The following is a 21,800-nucleotide window of genomic DNA, read 5'->3' on the forward strand; positions in this document are numbered from 1 at the left end:
TAGCTCTTCCACATCCCAGACGTTCCACTTGGTGGTCTTCTGTCTCCCATCCTGTTCATGTTTTCCTGCCCCTCTCTGGTGTTCTCAGCCCATGGGTAAAAGTCCCTAGCCTAGAACCTGCTATTCTTTTCCACACATCTGTACTAGTGTGACCCTCAATATGATCCTACACCAAAAAAATCTACAGACATGCCCACTGGGCTGAAAGTAGCAGTGCTGAATAGCTATAACGGTTAGAGCTGTCGTTTTTATTAATGAAACTACTGACAAGCAACAGGTATACAGCTTTTCAGGCTTTCCATGATAGTGTATGGTGTTAGCATAGTTTTTGTATATGCAGTGAATAAGCATGGTATTTACAGTGGCTTCTCACTTTTACTTCTGAGTGCCATTTCATTGGTGCTGTGGTTTGCCAAGCAGAAAAATGGATAATCTATTTGGGTAGGGACCAGCCCTCTATGATCTAGAGTAGGCATTGGCAAACTCAGCCCTCCAGATGTTTTTGGCCTACAACTCCCATGATCCCCAGCTAACAGGACCAGTGGTTAGGGGTGATGGGAATTGTAGTTTCAAAACATCTGGAGGGCTGAGTTTGCCTATGCCTGATCTAGGGCTTTCTCCTACCCTCCTCACATCACAAAAGCAGTGATGTGGAAATATTTTAAATACACGTTAAGCAGTCTTATATCCAATCTGAATATTAGCCAACACCTGCTATCTGAACTTTTCAGCTAGAGATGGCATGAATTTGACCTTGGAACTTCTGAATGAGAAGCAGCATTATTTTTTTATTACTTATTAAATTTTTATACCATCCTTCATCCAAAAATCACGAGGCGGTTCACAGCATAAAAATACAAAATGAGAATACAAAATAACACAATAAAACAAAAACAAACCAATAACACCCCCCTCCCCACAAAAACATTTAGAAGCCCAGAGAACATTAATCAGTCAATGACCTGATTATAGCAAAAGCATGTTCTCAACCCCTGAGCTATGGTCTATTCCTGAACCCATTCCTTTCCTCCCCTCATTTCCTGAAATTTCTACCATGTGTGCATTGAATGCACACCTGAGACCTGCAGGTAAATTTACGCAAAATCTCTGCTCTCAGATTATGATGATTTCTGGATGACAGCCTATGGTAGAGATGGAGAACGTGGCCCTCCAGTTGTTGCTGGGCTCAGCTACCAGTAAGCATGACTAGTGATCAGGGATGATACATAGCTGTCAACTTTTCCCTTTTCTTGTGAGGAATCCTATTCGGAATAAGGGGATTTCCCTTAAAAAAGGGGAAACGTTGACAGCTATGAGATGATGGAAGATGTAATCTATCAAAGTCTGGAGGGCTATTGGTTCCCCTTCCCTGTTCTATGGCCACTGAGTGTTGCAATAGTCCCTGTTGCTTTTGAAGCCCAAATAGTATTAATTCAAGAGTGATTGGGGGAAGTGTGCATGTTTTAGGTTAGATGCCTTCAGTGGAGCCTCCTCCCTGACAGGCCCACCTTCTCCATGCCACTGTCACAGTTGCCAGTCAATTATCCTCTTTCTCTGGGTCAGGGTGGCTGGTGCCCACTGGGTGAAAGTCAGGGAAACCAGCAGTAGGAGCCAGAGCCATCCCATGGCCAAGTGTAAAAAAGAAAGCAGGCAGGTGGGGGTAGGCTCAAATTTGTGGGGTTGTGCCCCATTTGCCTTTATTGACCATCTTTTCACTGCTGAAGGCCCAATCTGAATGGCTACTGAAAGGAGGAAGCTGAGCTGAGCCAACACTGATGTTCCTTTTTCTTGTTCATTTCACAGCTGAGATAGCTCAGTCACTCTGGGGGGAATAAGTAGAAAGCCAGGAGGCTCTAAGGGTTGGCAGTGGGCTTTGCGATGAGAGGCAGATCTCAGCAGGTGCCCAAGGATCCCCATCCCTGATGCCCAACCCTCTCCTGAGAGTTCTGAGCTAGCTTCAGGATGAAATTATGGAACTAAATGTCACTACAATCCGGATCCGAACCAAAAAACGAATGTAATGCCCATCTTTTTAAAAGACATCATAAGTGATTCCAAGCATTTCCCTTTTGTTACAACAACAAAGGACAACTTAGACAGTCCGCGTTCTCTCCTGAGTCACAGTGTTCTAGCTCTCCTAAGTGCATTCCAGTTCCTGCCGTTGCATCTAGGGAAGAGCTGGAAAGCTGTGTGCATCTGCCAGGCTCTTGATGAAATGCAGAGTCTGTGCCAGTCACCAGCTTGTATTTGCTGCTGCATAAGCAGAAAAGAAGACTTTTAAGGTTTGATGGAGGCATGGAAGCCCTCTTCCATCGCCACCATCCCTTCCACGGTGGTCTCAGTTGTTTGCCTGGAACACTTTCGACTGTCCTTTATGTTTTTCAAGTTCTCAGAAAGGTGTTTCCTGAACTTTTTGGTGAGGAAGCAGTAAATGACAGGATCCAGAACGCAGTTGGCACCCAGGAGGAACAGGGTCACCTGATGGATGTGATCCCACCACCTTTTGCTCCTACAGCTTATATCCCATTTGCCCAGAACCATCAAGGTCCAGGGAAGGTCCACAATGTGGTGAGGCACGAAACATACCACAAACACAATCATGACAGTGCACACCAAATAGAGCGCCCTTTGCCTGATGTGGGCGCTCTTCCGAGCTTGAGGTTTTTGGGCGAGCAGTGTTCGGATAATGGAGGCATTGCATACCACGACAATCAGGAAGGTGATAAAGAAACAAATGCAAATGACGATGTGGGAGGCAAGGACAGGGATGTTACTGCTTTCTGGGTCGTAGCGCTCAAAACAGCGTGTCACATGCCCTTCTTGGGTAGTGCCGCTGCCAAACAGGAAGTATGAGGAAGGGCCCGCGATCAGGACCCAGATAGCTATTGTGACATAGATGCCCCTTCTCCGCGTGGTAGACTGAGCTGCCGAAATGGGCTTTGTGACTGCTTGGTACCGATTGTACGTTATGACTCCCAGGAAGGCAACTGAGCAGTAGGTGTTCACAAAGAATAAGTAACCAGCCAAGTTACACAAAAAGCTGGGCATGATCCAGTCTCCTCTGTAGTGGTAATATACGATCCACATTGGCAACGTGATCAGGAAGAGCAGGTCGGCTGTCGTCAAGCTGACCATGAATATCTTTATTTCGTTTAGTTTCTTCGTAGCATAAACCCGTGTGAAAAGCCACAGGACGTAGCTGTTGGCTATAAAGCCCAGAATGAAAATGATGCTATAGTAGACAGTGAACAGGGTATATCTGAACTCGGAATCCACGTGACAATCTTCCTTCACGACGGGAAGCGATGAAAAGTTGTTACTTTCACCCTTTCGGGACATGGCTGCAGCAATCACGTTATTCTTTTAATGAAGCTCTGTTTTTCTTATCCTGAAAAGAGAGAGAAGGAAATGAATAATACAAGAGGGAGGCAACATTCAGCAATGAAACACAATGCTTTGTATGCAGAAGTTCAATCCCTGACAGGGAGGTGGTTAACCCCCGCTGTCCTGAGATGGGATGAATAAGCAAACTGGCATTTCAGTTCCCATTTCCATTTTTGATGGACTTTAACATCCCTAGCTTTAAAAAAGGTTTTTGAAAAGTGGGGGAGGGATAGGAGATCTGGGGCCCAAATGAAAGGACCTGGAGTTTGGGGGCCCTAGACTAGCCCCTGCAAAAACCCGGAATGGCACCACACCTGTTTCTGAACAGAAGAATCATTTGACTTTTTCAGACTACACAGCTTGATTGACACTTTGTAAAGCAGTGTGACTATGTTAAACCTCTTACTGCTTCCTAAGAGGAAGTGAAAGCTCTGTAGAAAAGAGACATCGGCAGAAGAGGATCTTGCCCCGTGAGATTGAGAAGTGCCCACGGGTCACATTAACCACAGAAAGAATTGTGTAATTTGGCAATGTGGTGTGGTTAAAAAAAATTAAAATCCCCTGCTTAATTTGTTCGTGTTTTCTTGGATAAAACAACAAGATGCCTATGCTGTTATTTTTTTAAAAAAATAAATAGATTTGAAAACAGCTATTTTTATGAGGCCTAATGCTGCCGGCGGAAGCTGAGGCTCCAATACTTTGGCCACCTCATGAGAAGAGAAGACTCCCTGGAAAAGACCCTGATGTTGGGAAAGATGGAGAGCACAAGGAGAAGGGGAAGACAGAGGACGAGATGGTTGGATAGTGTTCTCGAAGCTACCAGCATGAGTTTGACCAAACTGCGGGAGGCAGTGGAAGACAGGAGTGCGTGGCGTGCTCTGGTCCATGGGGTCACGAAGAGTCGGACACGACTAAACGACTAAACAACAACAACAATGCTGCAGTCCTAAGCATGCTTACTTAGGAACAATAATTTATTATTATATTATTACAGCATAAAACTGTACATATATAATATAATAAAAGTAAATAGTAATTGTAAAAGAGATACCACTGCCAACTCATCAATTAACTGGGTTTTAACATTTTAGGATTCTGCCTTTCACAGGATGTAAATTGAGTCTCAGGCTGAAAAAAAACCACATTCATTTTTCAGAAGATAGAATCATAGAGCTGGAAGGGACTCCAAGGGTCATCAAGTCCAACCCCCTGCAATGTAGGAATTTCAGCTAAAGCATCCATAACAGATTGCCATTCAACCTGTGCATAAAAACCTCCAAGGAAGGAGAGCCCACAGCCTCCCGAGGGAGTCTGTTCCACTGGCAAACAGCTCTTCCTGTCAGAAAGTTTTTCCATATGTTCAGTCGGAATCTCCTTTCTTATAACTTGAAGCCGTCGGTTCAAGTCCTACTTTCCAGAGCAGGAGAAAACAAGCTTTCTCCATCTTCCATGTGACAGCCCTTGAAATATTTGAAGATAGTCATCGTATCTCCTCTCAGGTTCCTCTTTTCCAGGCTAAACATACCCAGCTCCTTCAACCACTCCCTGTAAGGCTTGATTTCCAGACCCTCTTATGGTGTACATACCTCTTTCCCCATACTACTGTTTCTGTTCAAACAGATTTAGTTGTGTGCGTTTTTTGTGTAGTAAGAAAGCCTGCAAAACTCATTTTGCTAAGGAGTGAAAATGATTTGAGTACAGTCATCACAAGCAACTCATTCACACTGGAGTTTAATGTGGATTTTGAAACTGCTTGTGTCTATATTTTTTTGTGTTGTCCACCTAATGTCCTCCTCACCCCCCTGTTAAATTTAGATTTTCCCAATCTGCGGGTAATCAGACCGGGAACAAAAATCTGATATAAACTTGAACATTACCCAGCTGTGGACATACGAAGTGAAGCATGCTGTGTAGACAGATATTTTTACATGTGTGGTGGCAATTCTGTTGTCACACAACCTCTGCTTCCATCAGCCCAAAGGAAAGGATGTAGCCTGTCCTTTCCTACTAGTTGTTGCGGAACTTTATTTTTATTCTTTTAGCAGAGCTCTTGTGGAAAACTACCGTTTGCCAAAATATCTGCATTGAAAACAAAAATAACATTTACTCATGCAACTACAGGATGTCAGAAAGGAAGAACGGAAGACAGAAAGTGGCGGCCTTCAATACAATCAGCTCCAAATGCTTGCTTGATTTGAAGTGACTCATATTTATTTACTTATCTTTGACTGCTCTTTTGTGCGGATCTCATATATGGGAAAATGTTTTTTTTTTAAAAAAATAATGTGTAGTCACAGCTAAACAAATACCTGCATGCATGGCCAGCAGGCATCAACCAGGCATTGACTCCTGAGGAGACCACATTTGGACATTGCCTGATCACACCTCCTGTGTGAGAAGAAGGGCAGGGCACATTCCACCTGCTACCTAATGGCAGAGAAGGAGCTTAGCTGTGGTACCTTAGGCAGAAGGAAGGAAGGGGAGACAGGGAGGATGTAAAAAGCACCAGAGGGAGGGGAGAAGAGGAGGAAGCCTAGTGGAGACACAGGGAACAGGATGGTTAAGCTGAATGCCTAAATTAGATACCTCCACATAAATTAGGTGGTCCTCACATTCTTCAGACTGTTCCCCTAAGCATCATGGGGTGAGGCCAAAGGGGTGAGACCAACAGCCCATGTTCATCTAGTCCCCCTGCATCCTGGGGAGGCATAGAATCACATAGAATCAACCCCCTGCAATGCAGGAAAGTGCAGCTGTCCCTTACTGGGATCAAACCTGCAACCTTGGTGTTGTCAGCACCACAGTCTAACCAACTGAGCTATTCTGTGAGGCCTGGATTTAAGCGCTGCCTAGAGAATTGATACAGAAGACCCCTGTCCACTTTTGGGGGAGAGCCTCCTCTGGAATCCTGAGGCAGCTCTGGTCGGAATTGACTGTCCCTGTGGTTTGGGACTTACTCCTGAGGAGACAATATTGGAGAAAGGAGAATTTGACACTCTGAAGAAAGCACGATGCTGAAGTAGCCCTGAGAATCAGAGGTTTGCTGAAGGACTTGGTGCCTGGAAGAATCTAGGCCTGAGGTGCAAGCTGATAAAGTGAAGCTGCATTTCTGGAATAAAGAGTGACTTACAGCTGAGCAGACATACATTGCTGCCTCTGTTTTGACCTCTTATGGAAGTCATGGCGCATGCTCCCTTTGAGGTTATCCTTCCCTGGGGGTCTGGCACAAATACCTGGGTGCATGCCCAGAACAGATCTCAGACTCGAGGAACTTAGGGAAAGTGGGGAACTGTTAACTGAGGGGAGGACACAACATCCCGAATATATCCCAACAAGCACCACCCACTAGGCTGGATGGGAAACACTGAGAAATTTCAGAGGCATAAAACTGAAGGTGCACAAACACACACATGAAAACCCTCGTGTGGACACAGCCTTAAACCAAGAAGGGTGTGAGAGAGTGTATTGTAGTAGTAAGAACAGCTTTGTATTTAAGCACTAGCTTAATACCCACAGGTGAAAAGAAATTGCAAGCAGTTGATTTATTGGAATTCTACACAGGTGGGAAGGCTGGAAAAGGATGGGCAGACTGCTCTGTCTGCCCTCTGTGCTCAACGCCAAAATGAAACAGGTTGTTGGAGGGAGGATTGAACAGGAGCAGATATTGGTCTTTCAAATTTCAATGGCACCCTGTGCAAGGCCAAAATTCAGTTCACCCTCCTGCCCCTCACCTTCCGTTCTGCTCAGTTCACCAGCTCATAGTTGCAATGCCCTGTGCAGTTGGGACCGGTTGCACTGCCCTAAATCTGCCTCTGGACTGGACTCACCCTCCCTTCTTTTGCCGGCTCCCAGCAGGGTAGTAAAAAAAGCAAAAAATGCAGACTAGTAACTTTATTCAGAAGTCTGGGTTACAGTGCCAGATTAGCATGGGTGTTACATGGGCCCAGATTTTATTCAGCTACTGTATTACAAAGATCTCATTGGTAGACTTGGAGAAAGTCTCTATCTCTCTCTCTCTCTCTCTCGTTAATCTACCTTGCAAGATTGCTGTTAGGATTTTAAAGAATAAAGGAAGAGGGGGGGAGACACCCACAAACACTTCCCTGTTCTCCTTGGAGGAAGGGTGGGGAATTAGAGTAATAAGTAACTAAGTGGAAAATAGAGAAGTTTGTGCCCTTATTTGGCCCTGGCATGAAATATTTTTAATGTGTGTTTTGGGGTTGTTGTTTTTTGCTGGTAAGCTCCTGTTTCTTCAGTTGTGTTGCTTGGAAAGAGGAAGTGGAACCACAAACACCTTTTCTTTCTTAGAACTCTGAGCTTCCTCCTCCCACAGTCATATTTTACCACTTTTTCCAGATAAGGTCATCTGCCCATTAACTTTGTGCCATGCTGCTTGATTAACTCTGGAAGCCTCTTTACACTTTGGGTGTCTCTTGTCCTTTAGAGCAAGGATGAGGAAGCTTAGGCCTGAGCAAGCCTAAGAAATTTTGCTGTCTGAGGCAAAGAGCAAAATGGCACTGACTAGGGATGGGAGCAGGAGCGTTCAGTTTGGTATGCATTTAAAGCCTAATCTTATCAAATCCACAGTTTTCAAAACAATATAACAACCGAAACACAGCTATCCTTCAAAATTCACACTTAGCAGAATTTTGCAATTCAGTTCTCCAACCGAACAGTGTTTGCAAAAATGCATCTATTAGTGGAAACGTCTTGCAAAACTGTGTACAGAAAGCAAAACTGCATGTAAACTGTTTATTAGGAAAAACTCTCACAAAACTGCTGATTAATTTTCATGAGGATTTAAAAAAAAAATCACAAATAGCTGCAAGATGTAGAGAACTGAATTTAAGATTGGAAAAATGAGAAAATGAGCGAACTGAAATTGGCAGATCCTTCCATCCCTGACATCCACATACCCATTACATTTCATGTACAGCATACTTCCTTCAACACTGCACCCAAGTGTAGCAGTTCACATTTAAAGGTGAACCTTCCTAATATGTATTTTTCAAAATAATATGAGAACCAAAACACAACCTTCTGTTGAAATTCGCACTTTGCAATGCAGTTCTCTAGTGAAGTTTCAGTTACAGGTAGGTAGCCGTGTTGGTCTGCCATAGTCAAAACAAAATAAAAAAATTCCTTCCAGTAGCACCTTAAAGACCAACTAAGTTAGTTCTTGGTATGAGCTTTCGTGTGCATGCACACTTCGTATCTGAAGAAGTGTGCATGCACACGAAAGCTCATACCAAGAACTAACTTAGTTGGTCTTTAAGGTGCTACTGGAAGGAATTTTTTTATTTTGTTTTGACTCTAGTGAAGTGTTGTGTAGAAAAATGCACATACAAATATGTGTTTATTGGGAGAAATACACTATAGAAAGCTGGTGAGTCCTCATGGGAAGTTTTTTTTTTTTTAAATTCACAAGGATATGTGGAGAACCAAACTTAAGAATGGGGGAGGGGGGGCGGATAGAAAGCAAAACTGATAGATTTGCACATCCCTGAATTCTGAGGGTGCCTCCTTATAAGCCAAGTCTATCCAAATCAATGGAACTTCAGAGAAAAAATGTTTAGCATAGGAGTGTGAATACAGTGTCATTTCCCTTTCAGAAGTCTTTAAATGTGGGACAAATCTTTCCTCCTTTCTCTGCTCTCCCTCCCCTTATCCCATCACCACCACCATAATTGAACTTTGGCCCTTCTCTTCCCGCTCTAGAATTCATTCTCCAGGTGCTGTTAACTCCAGGTTGCCTCCACCCCCATCTCTCCCTTCTTCGAGTTATTTATCTTTAAACAAGGCTTGGACTGAACAGTCCTACGGATAAAAGGAATGTCAAGGCGGGCACATGAGCACTCCAAAGATACTTCTGAGGGAGTAATTTGGTAGAACAATGCCTGCAGTCAGGTCTTCTTATCTCTCCACACAAGTTCAAAAGGCTGGTGACTTAATTTGACTTGATTTTTTATTTAAATGAAAGTTGGATGTTTGGGAAATTGCTGAGGGGACTTGTCCGTCACATGCCCACCTTAGTAGGTAAAGGTAAAGGTACCCCTACCCGTACGGGCCAGTTGTGACCGACTCTGGGATTGCTCGCCCATCTCACTTAAGAGGCCGGGGGCCAGCGCTGTCCGGAGACACTTCCGGGTCACGTGGCCAGAGTGACAAAGCTGCTCTGGCGAGCCAGCACCAGCGCAGCACACGGAAACGCCGTTTACCTTCCCGCTATAAAGCGGTACCTATTTATCTACTTGTACTTGGGGGTGCTTTCGAACTGCTAGGTGGGCAGGAGCTGGGACCGAAAGACGGGAGCTCACCCCGCCGTGGGGATTCGAACCGCCAACCATGCGATCGGCAAGTTCTAGGTACTGAGGTTTTACCCACAGCGCCACCCACGTCCCACCCAATGCAATACATTGCACCCACCCAATGCCATACATTGAAAGGAAGTTTAAACACCCTATCTGCGGACACACCAAATATTTAAACAGCATAACTTCCCCTTCCCCAAGAATCCTGGGAGCTCTACTTTGTCCCTCACAGAACTACAATTCCCAACACCCTTTACAAACTACAGTTCCCAGGATTCTTTGGCAAGGGGGAGTCATGTGCTTCAAATATGTTGTGTGCATGCAGCCTCCAGCTCATAGATGTAGCATAAGTAGCCAGCATTTTCGGGCAGCAGAACTCAGTCAGGGCCCACCTGGATAATGCTATTGGGTTGTTGTTTTTTAGCCCTCTCCCTGCCCTCCTGCCAGACAAGGTCTGGTATTACTTAGCAGCAATGGTAGGTGGCTGAGAAGCCGCCATTTCAAAGTGCCCACAGTACTCCAAGCAGCTGTCTTGTCAGTGCGTTGTGAGTAGTTACAACGGTGGACAGCTCAGAGCTGCCCACCACATATAATGGCGCTGCTGCTGTATATCATTGCCTGTGTGCTGGTTACCTGCAGAAGTTCATGCCTCATACTCATGATGTCTTATAGGGAGCTGCCTTAAACTAAGGCAAACTCTTGGTCCACTCGGCTCAGTATTGTCTACACTGATCGGCAGTGGCTGTCCAGGGTTTCGGGCAGGAGGCATGCGCAGCCCTACCTGGCGATGCCAGGGGTTGAACCCAGGACCTTCTGCATGCAAAGCAGAAGCTCTGTCCCTGAGGCATGGCTGGTCCCCTGCCCTCTCTTGGACTAAGTGAGCAGTGACAGGAACAACCTCAGCTCACCCCACCTGTTCTCTATGAACGCTTATTCACATTGGGCCCAGAGGAAGAGGGCAATCTTTGGATCGCAGGGACAGTGGCAAAGAGGAGGGGAACAATCAGGGAGGGACCCCCTGAGTGCATCATCATCATCACTGCTATTATTATTATTATTATTATTATTATTATTATTATTATTATTAAATTCAAAATCTTTTACTTCTACCAGAAGAAGCATACCAAAAAAGAGAATTTTTGCATTTGTAATAGACCATATCAAAGTACACAACGTTATTAAGCATACACACAGACACACACACACCATTTGGTGAGAATAATATTATATTTACACCTCAAGCGCTATGATATTACACTTCTAAACCTCTTTTACCCATTGTAAGAGAAAGTAGTCCATTCAGCCTCTGGATATTCTCAGTTCCCTTTTTTATGTAACTGGTTAGTAAACACCATTTGCCAAGTTGCTATTGATAGTTTCCTCTGTTCTTTAACATAGTTGCTAATGTAATCAAGTTTTATTGCTCACCATTTTCCCTCGTTATATCTGATTTGTATGGTTTATGGGCTTTAGCATACACCAACCTTGTAGTATTTACTATGTGTAGGATTTGAATCCCCTTCATGGATCACTGCCGTGTCATAGCAAAGGGGCTTGAATAACTCAGAGAAGCTATGAGCTATGCCATGCAGGGCCACCCAAGATGGACAGGTCATAGTGGAGGTCCATGGGGTCACAAAGAGTCGGACAAGACTAAACGACTAAATGACTAAACGACTAAACAACAACAACAGGATTTGAATTCTATATGTTTGTAATGGTTAATCCTTGACACAGTTTAAGAGACAAATTAAAAAGTCCAATGGAAGCCTGACCTGAAAAATAATAATAATTACTTTAACACTATTAAATATATTTATCATCGCCATTATTTCTTTTGAACCAATTTTAATATTAAGCGCAGAAACAAGGTCTGAAACCTAGTGGTGAAGGGTAGGAAAGAAATCAAAATATAATCACAATCACAACAATAATTGTACTTATTGTTCAATGGAAATGCAATGTTGTGAGTGCAACCAAGCTCCTCTGAGCATTTTGGGAAAGGGCTGCAAAATCAGAAGATGTTCCCAGCAAATGCCCTAAGAATTGCATCTGTAAGAGCAGCCTCCACTTACCAGAGTCTAGAGGAAGGATATTCTCCACTGAATCCAAGCTGATGGAGGGAGTTCATCAATAGGTGAGTCTTGGGTGCTTGCAAACGAACCCTCTGCCAGTCTGGAGCTTGAGGCTCTTTGCCACGCTGCCAACTTCCACAAACCAGAAGGACCCCGCAAGAGGCACCTGCGTAGTCATTGGGAGTGAAGAAACAAGGGGTGTCATCACTGCCACCAAGGAAATGCAATGTTGAGTAAGGCTAAGAGGAAGACAATTAACTGCAAGAGGGCAGGAGAGCCAAGAAAAGCCATTGCTAACCTAGATTTGCTTCTGAAAGGCTCTTGTGACCGAGCCACAGTCTGTCTGCTACCAAAGCTCCAGGGAAAGAGCTTCTCGCTATCATTAGTCATAAATCTAATGACAACGTTTAATGACTTCCTTCCAGTTAGCACAGAAAGCCATTGCCCCAAAGCTGCAAGGACGCCTTCATCTGGCCTTTGCAAGTAAAATGTCAGTTTGCAGCAGGCGGACAACCTCTCTCCCCACCCCAGCTGCCCTTGGAGTGGCACGCTTTCGCCTGCAACGACACGCTTTTCTCACAACAATCTCAGCCACTTCAGCGGGTAGGATTCAAATGGAACCAGTAAAACATGATGCAATGCTCACAAGGCTTCCTGACAGATATTGGAGAGGGTCAGAAGCAGGGCACATAACTCCTGCACTGGATCATACCTCTCTGTACACAGGATGTCAGCAACATTTTTCAGTCTCATATTTTTTTGATCTCAAGATCAGTTCTTCACATTTCAACACCAGTTTGTGATTTTCCCCCTTTAAAGTCCTCATCAGCATTTAATTGCAAATTTCCCCAAATATGCACATTTTTGTATAAATGCACATTTCTGCAGAGAAATTTTATTTAGTATAATGCTCTTTGGAATGTTACTTTCACTAATATATGTGTTTATATGCACAATTTATGGTAGCATATGCATTTTTGTACACATTACTTGACTGGATAAATTCATTGCCAAATCCGAAGAATAAGTGTGAATTTAGAAGTCTGGCTCTGTTTCGGCCTATGTCTTTTTTTCAGAAAGTGTTCACCTTTAAATGCAAATGGAATCAAATTTGTCTCCCATCCCTGTTCAAAAATAGACAACGTGCGGGTTTCTTGATGTTATATTGGACCACAACTCCCATCATCCTTGTTAATTGGTCATGCTGGCTAGGGTTGGTGGGAGTTGTAGTCCAACAACAAAGGGGCCAGCCCGCCCCCAAAGTTAATGAGCATTGCCATTCAAGTGGTGTGCATGTGCTACATATGCAGGGTGGGGCTTAACTGGGCCCCCCAATATTTTATTCAAGATGGCACCCTTGCCCACTGCCCCATTGGCTGGTGATCAATACAATAGCAACAAGCCTTTTAAAACCCTAAACAGCCTTGCTCCTGTATACCTGAAGGAGCGTCTCCACCCCCATCATTCAGCCTACACTGAAGTCCAGCTCCGAGGGCGTTCTGGCAGTTCCCTCATTGCGAAAAGAGAAGTTACAAGGAACCAGGCAGAGGGGCTTCTCGGCAGTGGTGCCCACCCTGTTGAACGCCCTTGCAGCAGTTGTCACGGAGGTAAATAACTAGACAACTTTTAGAAGACATCTGAAGGCAGCCCTGTATAGGGAAATTTTTAATGTCTGGTGTTTGATTATATTTTTTATATTCTGTTGGAAGTTGCCAAGAGTGACTGGTGAAACCTAGTCAGGTGGGTGGTGGGTATAAGTAACATATTCATATCAATATCATCATCATCATTCCCCCTGCCACCCATCAAACAGAATTCTGTGCTATCTTGCATGAAAGTACAATGTTATGTGTGGTGAGAGGTACTAGGCCAAAGAACTCTGAGCTTGTAAGGATGAGAATGACCATAATTTGACTTATGACCGAGTCTAGATGTGCTTGAAACTTCAGGGCGGCCGGATATGAAAACAGATCAGAATCTTAACACCACTGCTGAATAGGGCTCTGAATCATCAGGAGACCTTGTTTCTGCAATTTCCTTCTGATCTCAACAAACCTGTTCACCCCACACAGTCTGGCATCAACTAATTGCATCATACCTTCTCTCCGCACAAGAAAAAGTTGTATGATATAAATCACAGCATTGCTAATGGGGTGTAAAACAAAGGGTCAAGCAGGCATGAAGAGACCAGGGATGATAATTGGATAATAATAATAATAATAATAATAATAATAATAATAATAATACCCTTACCATCTGGCTGGGTTTCCCCAGCAACTCTGGGTGGCTCCCAACAGAATATTAAAAACACAATCAAACATTAAAACTTCACTAAACTGGGCTGCCTTCAGATGTCTTCTAAAAGTCAGATAGTTGTTTATTTCCTTGACATCGGATGGGATGGCGTTCCACACGGTAGTTGCCACTACCGAGAAGGGCCTCTGCCTGGTTCCCTGTAACTTTGCTTCTCACAGTGAGGGAACCACCAGAATGCCCTCAGAGCTAGACCTCAGTGTCCGGGCTGAACGATGGTGGTAGAGATGCTCCTTCGGGTATACTGGGCCAAGGCCATTTAGGGCTTTAAAGATCAACACCAACACTTTGAATTGTGCTCAGAAACATACTGGGAGCCAATGTAGGTCTTTCAGGACCAGTGTTACAGTGGTGCCCCGCAAGACGAATGCCTCGCAAGATGGAAAACCCACTAGACGAAAGGGTTTTCCGTTTTGGAGGCGCTTCGCAAAATGAATTTCCCTATGGGCTTGCTTCACAAGATGAAAATGTCTTGCGAGTTCCTGCGGGTTTTTCCCCTCCCCCCTTTTTCTAAGCTGCTAAGCCGCTTATCAGCTGATCCGCTAAGCCGATAAGCCGCTAAAAGCCGCTAAAAGCCGCTAATAGCCGCTGAAAGCCGATAAGCCACTAATAGCGCTAATCCGCTATGCCGTCAATGGGCTTGCTTCGCAAGACAAAAAAACCGCTAGACGAAGAGACTCGCGGAACAGATTAATTTCGTCTTGTGAGGCACCACTGTATATGGTCTTGGTAGCCACTCCCAGTCACTAGTCTAGCTGCCAAATTCTGGATTGTCGTTTCCGGGTCACCTTCAAAGGTAGCCCCATGTAGAGCGCATTGCAGTAGTCCAAGCTGGAGATAACTAGAGCATGCACCACTCTGGCGAGACAGTCTGCGGCTCCAAGGTACATGAAGATAGGTGGTGGTAGTAACTTTGCCTCGATTAGAGGTGCTAATGCAGGGGCAGGGAACCTGTGGCCCTCCAGATGTTGTTAGACCACAACCTCCATCAGCCTCACCCACCATGGCCAGCAGCGAGGGATGATGGGAGTTGTAGTCCAACAATATATGGAGGGCTCTAGGTTCCTCCACTCCTTCTCTAACTGTAACAGAGTCTAAAAGAAAACCAATGATTTTCAATTCCATATGAAATAAATAAACACAAGGGAGTGGGTGTAGGGGAAGTGAGTGAAATCACCTCCCCTTTCCCCAACACGATATATAGGGACCTCCAGATTCCCAGATTATCCCTGTACCTCTAACCTCCTGAGTTAGGATAGACCAGGAAACATTTCTATCCAAGTTATGTTCATCCTACAATGAACTACTTGGATATTTTTATTACTCTACAAACATCACTGTGCATGGCTGTGATTGCAATGAGTGAAGTCTACTCTTTAAGGTTCATTTGCCAAATGTTGCTCATTCCACATGCAAAAGGGGTTCACCCAGTTAATCACAACAGGACCCATGGAGGATGTCTTGCTTGAGGGTCTTCCAAAACATGGTGCTGCCACTGCTACTCATGTTCTATTTGAAATGCGCAAACACACACACACAATTACATGTGGAAATAAGTGTCTCTTGGAGAGTAGTAATCATAATCAAGAAACGTTGGAAGCCACCTTGTATTGAGTCAGACAAATTGGTCCATTGAGCTATATATAGACTAACTTGACTGGCTATCCAAGGTTTCCAGTAAGGAGTCTTTCCCAGCCCTCGTTGGAAATGCCTGGAATTGAATCAGGAACCTTTCGCTTGCAAAGCAGATGCTCTACTATATGAGAACAAAAACACAGCCCTTCTTCGAAACCTATCCCAATTTTGTGATGCGGTTCTCCAATCAACGTTTGCCAAAAATGCATATGTCCAGGAAAAGTGCACATAAAATTTAACAAATTAGTGAAAAGAATAGACAAAAATGCATTGCATTAGGAAATGTCATTTGCAAAAGTTGTGTGTATATTAGTCAAAACAGCATACAAAAATGTGTTTCTTAGGAGAATTTCTCACCCAAATGCTGATGAATTTTCATGAGGATTTTTTTTTTAAAGCAAAGTGCAGCAGGAATGTAAACTGAATTTAAGAATGAAAACATGAGAAACAGAGAGAACTAAAACTGACATTCTTCCATCCCTTCTTATGAGGCAGTTCTTCATATGTGACATAAATAGTTCCTTGTTATGTTCAACAATATGCACATCCTGGCTTTTCTCTGCTCAGCACATCTTATGCAAAGGCCAGGGGTCTGTACCGGAACTTAAAAGAGTAAGCTCAATAAAAGCCTGAAATACAAAATGCCTTGTCTGTCCCAGCATCCTCCTCCCAAAACATTTGATAACTCTGAATTGGGAGTTTTAGGGTGAGGGAATAATAATGATTAGAAAAATCCTCTTTGCTCTGTTTGCATCATTAACTATCTGAATCTCTGTCATGCCAGCAACTGATAAAGAAAGTAAGAAAAGAGATGCTTGTCAGGGAAGGAGACCTCCACTACTAGCCCTCACAAATCTGAAGTTCAGGAGGAGCCAGTGGAAACCATAAATTGCCTAAAGTTACACTTAAGGAAATCAGCCCTGAGTGCTCACTGGAAGGACAGATACTTGGGCCACCTCATGAGTAGAGAAGACTCCCTGGAAAAGTCCCTGATGCTGGGAAAGATGGAGGGCACAAGAAGAAGGGGACGACAGAGGACGAGATGGTTGGATAGTGTTCTCGAAGCTACCAGCATGAGTTTGACCAAACTGCGGGAGGCAGTGGAAGACAGAAGTGCCTGGCGTGCTCTGGTCCATGGGGTCACGAAGAGTCGGACACGACTAAACGACTAAGCAACAACAACAACAACACTTAACTGACCAGGAAGATGCTTCACTCAAGGGGGTTACAGATTTTAGGGCTCCGTACCACTCTGACTGAGCCCACTTCCTACCTTTGGATCCTTCAAATTCATACAAATGTATTCCATCAGGGAACATTGTTCTTCAAAAATGTGTCTATTAGGCAAAACTACATGTGAATGTGTGCATATTAGGATAAACTGACACAAAGTGCCGATTAATTTTCATGAGGACTTAAAAATAATAAATCCGGAAATGTGGAGATTGAATTTAAGGCTTGAAAAAAGAGAAACTGAGAGAAAGTGGAACTGCCGGATTCACCCATCCCTATTTAGCGCCACCTCAAAACCAAGCAAAGGTCTTACCCCTTTCCACAGGATATAGATCAGCCCCGGTCCTGGACCTTCTCCTCAGGCTGCTTCTCAGATCCTGCTCCACATTCTCCCACAGCTGAGGGAACGTCTTCCTTGGTAGGGCTTGGGAGGCTTTTACTGGGCTTTCTTCCTGTCAGAGGTGCTCTGTGTGGCTTTTTACTTATTCGGGAAGGGAATAATCACTGGTTGAAAATCAAAGGGAAGCTTTCCCTGTGTAGAAAGAGTAGGGTGCCGGAAGCACCGAAACGCACACACACTCTCTCTCTGCGTGTTTATGGATTAAGCCCTGGGAAATCCCATCATGTTGAACGTGTTGCCCAACTCATTTACTAGTAGTAATAGCAGGAAGCAAAAAAAACCAAACACGCCGCAGAGGGAGTGGACTCTCTGGGGAGTGAGTCACAGCCCCACAACATGCTTCAGCAGGTCTCTACTTCTAATTTTATTCTGGTATCACCTTGTGTCTGAGAGAGCAACCCATCTAACAAATTCTGTATCCCATTTTTTAAAAATCACTTTCACTGCTATTTTCCAGCAACTCAGGATCTACAGTCCCATACAACACAATTTGAACAAGGACTCTTCATCAGAAAAACACCACACACCAGCTTCAGCTTTGGGGACCCCCATGTGATGTTAGCATTTCCCTTACAGCTGTAGCATATTGCTTTATGACAGAAGGTAAAACAAACAAAGCACAGGTTATTATTTGCTACGCTATCCACAAGTTGGCATACACCTTTGAGATTACAGATAGGTAGCCGTGTTGGTCTGCCATAGTCAAAACAAAATAAAAAAATTCCTTCCAGTAGCACCTTAAAGACCAACTAAGTTAGTTCTTGGTATGAGCTTTCGTGTGCATGCACACTTCTTCAGATACACTGAAACAGAAGTCACCAGACCCTTCTATATAGTGAGAAGGTGGGGAGGGGTATTACTCAGAAGGGTGGTGGGAATGGGTGATTGGTAGATATCTGAGTAATACCCCTCTGAGTAATACCCCTCCCCACCTTCTCACTATATAGAAGGGTCTGGTGACTTCTGTTTCAGTGTATCTGAAGAAGTGTGCATGCACACGAAAGCTCATACCTAGAACTAACTTAGTTGGTCTTTAAGGTGCTACTGGAAGGAATTTTTTTATTTTGTTTTGACCTTTGAGATTGGTCTTTTACTTTCCGGAATGTTTGTGTACGTACTGTAATATTCCTTTTGCTAATTTCAGTTTCTGTGTTAATTTCCGCATGAGAGCTACTTTATCTGCCATGCTCTCTTGTACCAAGATGTTAGGGTGGCTCCCTTGAAGTCCTTCCAAAACATGGTGATGATCATTATTACATCCTGCTACTAGTGGAAATCCAATTAGGACTTTGTGCTTCTGGTCCTGGTTTTACTTCAGAAACAAATTCAATAAAGCCAGCACTGGGGTTCCGCTGCTGTATTTCATTTTTAAAGGAGGGAACGCCTCACAAAGAATCATACAGAGTGCTCAAATTAAACCCCATCAAAAATACAAAAAAAACAAAACAAAAAACCTTTCTGCCCTGTCATGACACCCACATCAACTCCCTGAGGAGGCCGATGATTCATAACACTCTGCCTAATGGTAGGGCTGGCCCTGAGCCCAGTACTGATTTGCAAAGTTGTGTTCCAATTCTGTGTTACAAGCAAGCCGTCCCCTCAGAGAATGTACAAGTATATATTGAAAAGGCTCTGGAAGTGATCCACTGGACATAGCATGAAAGGGTAAGTCAACATGCAGTTGCCTAATCCTGGAATGCACCCAGGACGCTTATCACAGCAAACAGCTTCCGTCTCTGCAGAAGAATAACTGTGCAATAGCAATAAAAGTGACACCACCAAAGGTATTCTGTGTGTCATCCTGACACTTAAGCCCATGGTCCTCCTGCATGCAACAATCACCACTGATGTGATGGACAGGCATAGCAATTCCAGGCATGAAAATTCAATAGAGACCAGTTAGGTATTGACTCCAGTCTTCTCAAGGCTACCAGGTCTGGCTTCAGCTGGAGCAGATCTTGATCAAAGTGTCCTCTATTGGACTTGTTCCTCCTTGCAAACTTACCTTGCCTGCCCGCCTCTGCAGTGTTGGCTGGCCTGGATCTAGTGCCATCTTGGAGTTACAGACTGCACTCCCTGCTGAAATATGGGAGGTCCCCTCTGTATTGACATTCCACCAGCTTCTGAAGACATTCTTCCCTTGAGGCTGCTGGCCCACAACAGAGCATAATGTGGATTTGCATCGGCCTGTTTACCGTTAATGCTTGAGGGAGATTTGCGGTGATGGAGCGGCAGGATGAGAAGGCGCTGGAGGGCCAAAGCGGGGACCCCGAGGAGGGGGGGAGGAAGAAGAACTTGTGGATCCTTTAACTACTCTAAGGGAGCATTGTGAACAGATTGAGAAATGTGTGAAAGCTCGGGAACGTTTAGAGGAGTGTAATGCTCGAGTGTCATCCAAGTCCCATACAGAGGAGAAGTGTACAGAGGAACTCTTTGACTTCTTGCATGCTAGAGACCATTGTGTGGCTCATAAACTCTTCAGCAAATTGAAATAAATGTTAATATAAGCCTGTGTCGTCCTCATGCATAGCTGATGAAAACCTGAGTGTTCAGTTTGAGTAAACATGCAGCTCTGCACATGTGATATGAAAGTGAATGCAACTAGCTCTGTGGTAATTCTGGGAGAATTTAAGAGTTGTCATCAGGATACATCTGTTATGTAGAAGATTTGTGGCTGCTTAACAAAGTGTTTCTGTAGACTTCTGATATTAAAGATATTTCCTGTCAAAAAAATAAAAAAATAAAAAATATAGAGGCATCCCCATGATGGTCTCCCCTATCCCACCACTGTCCTGTGCCCTTTCCTCTTTAAATGTGGCATTTTTTTTTTATTCCTGGAAGAGTTTGTGCCAAGTAGAAGTCTACCATGGCAATCCAGTGCTCTTGGCTTCCACTTCCTGTGGTGGGTACATATTGCAGTTCTAGGGACCAGCAGAGATCAGCTCTCAGTGCAATCCTCTTGAGAGAGTGTTGACGTAAGGAGCAGTGAGTGGATCAAGGCTCAACTGCAGTTGCTTTGATGGAGTCCTTGAAATCTGAAGATGATGGTAATGTGATCTTAGGTTGGGGAAATAGTGACAGAATGACATCCAACAGTCCCTCGGGTTCAAGGGCGCTGCAGTAAATGGGGCCACCTGGGGTCTGCGCTGAGATCGAATCCCTCTTCCATTCTTCATTTTTCTTGGCGCTTATGGCCTCATTCCTCAAGTATGGAGAGTTTGCCCCAGGAGCCCATGACATCAAGTCTCCTCAGACCCGGTCTAACATTCTAGCCTTGCTCTTATACCTTATACAGTGGTACCTCAGGTTACATACGCTTCAGGTTACATACGCTTCAGGTTACAGACTCCGCTAACCCAGAAATAGTGCTTCAGGTTAAGAACTTTGCTTCAGGATGAGAACGGAAATTGTGCTCCAGCGGCGCAGCAGCAGCGGGAGGCCCCATTAGCTTAAAGTGGTACCTCAGGTTAAGAACAGTTTCAGGTTAAGTACGGACCTCCGGAACGAATTAAGTACTTAACCCGAGGTACCACTGTACTCAACTGCTGTTACCACAGTTTGATGAATCAGGGATTAACCTAAATTAAATGATGGGTTTTCATAAACACTGCTGTTGGTCCACACTATTCCGGTTAATGTGAAAAATGCTTGTAAAGTGACAACATAAACAGGAGGATTTCCACACTTTCTGGTCAAATTGTACATTTTCCAAGCAATGCTGGATCACGCGTGCAAATGGTCTGCAACATTCGCTATTGACGCTAACAGTTGGTAGGCATTCTTGAAAGGTCAGTATTTGGAGAGATAAATCAGTTTAATGTGCTGGGATAGTATTCTGTTTTGATGGTTGTGTATGGAGATCTAATGCATTTCCCCCCCCCCCCCACTTTTTGGCATTATTTTTTATTGTTTTGCAACCAAAAGAGCTGTGTACATTCTCCATGTCTCTGTTTGCAGGAAATATCCCTTGTGTTTATGCATATTAAACAGTAAACTCAATCTGACAGCTTCACAATCCAGGGATTACAAGCACCATCTTGTGATTATTTGAATATAATGACTCCTAGTTTCTTTAGGGTGGAGATGGAGAACCTGCAGCCCCCCCCCCCCGATGATTCTGGACTCCAGTGTCCATCATTCCTGACCAGACTTTGGGCTGATGGGAGTTGGCATCCAAGAACATCTGCATGACCAATGCTCAGGAATAATGGAAGTAATCATCAAAAAATATTCAGAGGGCCACAGGCTAGACCTCACCCTTGGTCCAGCAAATATCTTGCTGCAGGTCTGCAGAGCCCCAACCACGGACTATCAGGGTAGGATGGGACAAGGGGAGGGCAGGAAGGCCATTTGGCCTGGGGCTTCAAGCCAAAGTAAAGGTAAAGGGACCCCTGACCATTAGGTCCAGTCATGACCGACTCTGGGGTTGCGGCGCTCATTTCACTTTAT

General features: G+C 44.3%; 1 protein-coding gene and 1 pseudogene across 3 annotated transcripts; one reads left to right on the top strand and one right to left on the bottom strand.

The window, feature by feature from the left end:
- Window positions 1-227: 227 nt before the first annotated feature.
- PTAFR (platelet activating factor receptor) lies at window positions 228-17,589 on the bottom strand. Of its 2 annotated transcripts, none has more exons than XM_081869376.1 (3): window positions 17,265-17,589; window positions 11,771-11,936; window positions 228-3,388 (listed from the first exon to the last, which is right to left on the bottom strand). In XM_081869376.1, exon 3 carries the CDS (start codon window positions 3,337-3,339, stop codon window positions 2,278-2,280), a length of 1,062 nt encoding a protein of 353 aa, XP_081725502.1. In that variant the 5' UTR covers window positions 3,340-3,388; window positions 11,771-11,936; window positions 17,265-17,589; the 3' UTR covers window positions 228-2,277. The 2 variants fall into 2 exon arrangements, with proteins under 2 accessions (XP_081725502.1, XP_081725503.1); XM_081869377.1 differs by lacking the exon at window positions 17,265-17,589 and adding an exon at window positions 12,069-12,518.
- Window positions 17,590-19,559: 1,970 nt separating this feature from the next.
- LOC309347133 (cytochrome b-c1 complex subunit 6, mitochondrial pseudogene) lies at window positions 19,560-19,858 on the top strand (annotated as a pseudogene). The gene has a single exon. The product of its transcript is annotated as a cytochrome b-c1 complex subunit 6, mitochondrial pseudogene (transcript).
- The last annotated feature ends 1,942 nt before the right edge of the window (window positions 19,859-21,800 follow it).

This window comes from Podarcis erhardii (assembly GCF_964252035.2).
Source record: "Podarcis erhardii genome assembly, chromosome: 7".
NCBI classification, from domain to species: Eukaryota; Metazoa; Chordata; class Lepidosauria; order Squamata; family Lacertidae; genus Podarcis; species Podarcis erhardii.